General features: G+C 41.1%; 1 protein-coding gene across 1 annotated transcript in view; it reads left to right on the forward strand.

Moving 5' to 3' along the window:
• rabl6b (RAB, member RAS oncogene family-like 6b) overlaps positions 1 to 3111 on the forward strand; it is a 17536-nt gene extending 14425 nt beyond the window's left edge. The window contains exons 15-18 of the mRNA XM_005745842.2: positions 593 to 848; positions 1000 to 1186; positions 2372 to 2430; positions 2920 to 3111. Of these exons, the coding sequence (XP_005745899.1) occupies positions 593 to 848; positions 1000 to 1186; positions 2372 to 2430; positions 2920 to 3111 (694 nt within the window). The remainder of the gene's footprint in view (positions 1 to 592; positions 849 to 999; positions 1187 to 2371; positions 2431 to 2919) is intronic.
• Positions 3112 to 4324: the final 1213 nt, after the last annotated feature.

The raw sequence follows: 4324 nt of genomic DNA on the forward strand, positions 1-4324 counted from the left end.
CTACATTTCACTGTGTGTTATACTTGTATAACTATGCATGTGACAAATAATAAAGAACCTAGAACCTAGAAGCCATGGAGAACGTTATTCTGTCTGTAACCTCGTTAAACTTGACTGGTTTGGTAGTGTCAGAGAGGGACATATCAATGGAGGGACACACAGACCGCTATAGGGCTAGGCAGCAGCACCCTGAGTGACGCTAGGTATCACGTTGAAATTCCCGGGCCCACTGTCAGACCCTACACTGGTGCAGTGGGTCCTGAGACATCAGCTGTCATCTCATTAGGAGCAATACCCCAACGTTGTCACACATACATACAAGCACATACAAGCACATACAAACATACAGCCATACAAACCACTGAGTACCATTTTTTTCAATGAAATTTTGACAAAATGGTTTATCCTGCTGCATCACTTCTTCACTTTGAGTTTTGAGGTGTCACTGTAGGTTGATGTGTAAACGATGTGGCATCCCTAACGCATGACCCAGTACATATCAGTGTAGATATGCAGCCTATCCCCCCCCCCTTTCCCCCATTGTGATCTGATATGTTTTTTGTTTTGTTTTTTTACGTGTTCCTTGAATCAGGCCTATAATCACAAAACCAAAGGTGACATCTAAAGCTCCGGATCCCCAGGGCCAAACCACACCACCCATCTCCCTCACTTTAACTCCCGCAGCAGAGCAGCCAGCCCGACACCAAGGCAAGAAGAAGGGAAGCACACCCAAAGTGGAGGACTCTGACACAGACCCTGAGGCTCCTGTGGCTCAGCAAATGCTCTCGTTTGTGATGGATGACCCTGACTTTGACTCTGAAGCATCAGACACACCTAAAATTGCAAAGGTAAACAAAGATACTTCCACTATGAGGCCAGTTCAGGTCACAGATCTGGAAAGCAAAATCTGCAACAGAAATTAAATAGATGAAAAGTCAATTAAAACTTTTATGTTCTGCTTCTTTAATGAATATACATTTGCATCCCTTTTGAATGGAGGATACATTTCCAGTCAGGGATGAGCTTCTGTCTGACCTCTCTGATGATGACATGCAGTTAGCCAAGGTGCCAGAACCCCTAAAACCCACTGTGATCACCTTCAAACCCAAGGACGACACTGACCTGTTTGGTCTCGGGATCCAAGAAGAGCCTCCTGCAGCCAAGGAAAGCAGCGAGGATCAGGAAGGCAAGTCCTTAAATATTTGTCGATGTAACTCCACATTTGATTAGCTGATGAGCAGGCAGATTAGGTCAACAGAACCCTTTAGATTCAATTGATATTGCACAGTGACTTCAAGGTGCTTGATATTGTTATGTAAAGACCCCACAATAACAGAGAGAAAACCCCAACAGTCAGACAAAAGATGCATCATGGAAGAGACCCAGAGTTTAATATTAACTGATTGTTAAATGCAGAGAGGTGTGTAAGCACATACTGAGGGAGAAAGGTAACTGAAGAAGAAATACTTAATGCATCATGGGAATCCCCCAGCAGCCTACACCTATTGCAGTATAACTAAAGGAGGATTCAGGGTACATGCTTTAGCAAAAAGGAAAGTTTTAAGTCTAATCTTAAAAGTAGAGATAGTGTCTGTCTCTCAAATCCAAACTGGAAGCTGGTTTCATAGAAGAGGGGCCTGAAAACCAAGGGCTCTGCCTCCCAATTCTACTTTTAAATACTCTAGGAACAACAACTAACCCAGCTGTCTGAGAGCAAAGTGCTCTGATGGGGTGGCCTAATTATGCGAAACGTTGTACGTGATGAGAAGGATTTTAAATTTCATTCTGGATTTAAGGGAGCCAATCAAAAGAAGCCAGTATGGGAGAAATATGCTCTTTCTAGTTCCTGTCAGTACTCTTGCTTCAGCATTTTGGATCAACCGAAGGATTTTCAGGGAGTTTTTAGGACATCCTGATAATGAATAATTACAATAATCCAGCCTAGAAGTAATAAATGCATGAACTAGTTTTTCAGAGTCACTCTGAGACAGCAGGTTTTTTTTAATTTTACAAAGTAAGACAGCCTCACGTATTTATTTAATATGTATATTGAAGGAAATATCTTGGTCAAAAACAACTCCATTACTCAGTGTTAACTGAGACCAGGGTAATGCCATCCAGAGTATTGGTCTAGACACCATATTCTAAGATTTTTAGGGCTGATTACAGTAACGTCAATTTTATCTCAATTTAGAAGCAAGGATGTAATTGTTTCATGTTATTAAGTGGTTAAAACAATTGTCCTTTTTTGAAATGGTCTGTTCTGCTGGTTTTGTTAAGAAACTGAACTTTAACATAAAACGTATTTAAAATGACTCCATCAGATGTTCACCACTTGTGAGAGTGCTGTATGCATGTGCTCCTCTTTCAGAGAAAGAAAGCAAGCACTCCTCCAAGGAAAAGAAGAAAAAGAAGAAGAAGAGCAAAGAGGTAAACTTTTTGTTGATATTACATACTGTAAGGACTTTGTGTCTAAAGAAGAGAAATAAAACAGTTTTTCTCATTGACCATCGAGTGTATAGTATCTATTAGAAATTGAATGCCTGGTACTGAGCTGTGGTGACGGTCGGTGAGCAAGAGGATAGTGTGGAGACATTGCTGCTACAAAGGTGTATGTAAAATGTTAAATGATTATTTGTAAAGATTTGAATGAAAATTCAAAGACATAATGAGTGGACATTCTTATCTAACACACTCACCAGTGAGGGGTCAGACGCTTCAGACTTCAAACTTGATTTAAGTCTTTAACTGCAAGTCTGCAAACCGCAGGGGTTTTTTTTTCCTTTATTAAAAAGATTCTGTTGTTTTGCTATGAACGTGAACAGAACAGAAATAGAAAAGTTCAGCTTTTTATGTCGTGAACAGCCTCTGAGGTTCTGCCGGCGAGTCCTACAGTAAACTGTGTGCCGTCACTTACAGGAGGATGAAAAGAGCAAGAAGAAACACAAACACAAGAAAAGGGAAAAGGATGAAGCTGCAGTGCCCGATGAGAAGGAGAAAAAGAAAAAAAAATCCAGGACCAAGAAAACCGAAGTGGATGAGCTGGAGGACTTTCTGGGCGGTGGGGCAGCATCAATCAAAAGAGATGATGGCGATTATGAAGAGCTATAAGAGCTCCTGCAGAAGGGTGGGTTGTTGGTGGTTTGTATGTGCATAAAGCAGCATATCCAAGCCATACACTGTATACAAGGCTAACAGCACCCAGGTAAAATAAGCCAGGGCTCTGCTATGTTTGACCTGTATATTACGTTTGTTACGTTTGTTTTTCCCATCTGCGCCTGTGCTGTCACTTCCGTTCCAACCACTAAGAACAGGCTGGGACACCCACATGTACTGTAGTGAGTGGTAACAGAAATACGATGATCAAGGTGGCCGCAGCTCAGCTCTTTGTACTCTGACGCATTTAAATATGTTGGAATAAGGTTTTATTTGACATCATCCACTCCACGAACCAGCTGCTGTAAATAAAGCTTAACCATTTAGTCTGAATGTTGGTGTGGTTGGTGTAATAACTGAGAGCATGCTCAGAGTGAGAAGTGACTTCTTAAAGAATCCATTGTGTTCTTTCTCTTTGTTTCTTGAGCTTAATGGTTAATGGTAATTTTAGTCTTGTGTCTAAATATGAACACTGGAGGAGAATTTAGATGATTTAAGAAGGCCTTCCTGTTTTTTCACACTCCTAAAGTTCATCATCCTTGCAAAGTTGGCTGAATCTGAAACTGGATATTTTTCTTTCTCATGGCCTTCTGTGTTTAACTCAACATTAGGCTCTTTGTGCTTGTGTTATTATTAAATTATTATTATTAAGCAAGATCATCTCAGTGGGATCTGTTTGGTAGGTTTCTGGTGCCGTCTTGCTTCCAGATTTTTCTTCTGTGAGAGTAAGAACAGCAGCGACTGTTTTCTGGAGCTTCCTTTAACAGCAGCTTTAGCTCCTTCTCCCTGAACAGCAGGAGTAAGTTGATGGTTATTTTGAAAGCAGGACACCTTCTAATCTGTGTTCTTAGCTGTATGTATTTTAGAAGGAGCTGTTAACAAAGGCCTTCAATAAGCAAATCTCTCAATTCAGCAGCCATCTTGAATCGGATCTGGGGGCTTATTTAAAAACCGCTTTGAGACTGGGGAGAGAGCCGCGACTCTGCTACTACTCACGCCTACAGCATAGCAAAGGAAGCTGTTACTAACCTCTACTGTGTGCATGTGTCAGTGCAACAACATGATTGGCTAAAGTGTTTCTCATTTCAACTGTTGACTGGCTCTTTAGACTTGTAAATCTTGTACACAGTGTACATCTTCTCCTTAGTGATCTCATACGGACAGAAGG

Source organism: Pundamilia nyererei, unplaced genomic scaffold (genome assembly GCF_000239375.1).
Source record: "Pundamilia nyererei isolate P.nyererei 1_Seehausen unplaced genomic scaffold, PunNye1.0 scaffold00167, whole genome shotgun sequence".
In the NCBI taxonomy this organism is placed as follows: domain Eukaryota; kingdom Metazoa; phylum Chordata; class Actinopteri; order Cichliformes; family Cichlidae; genus Pundamilia; species Pundamilia nyererei.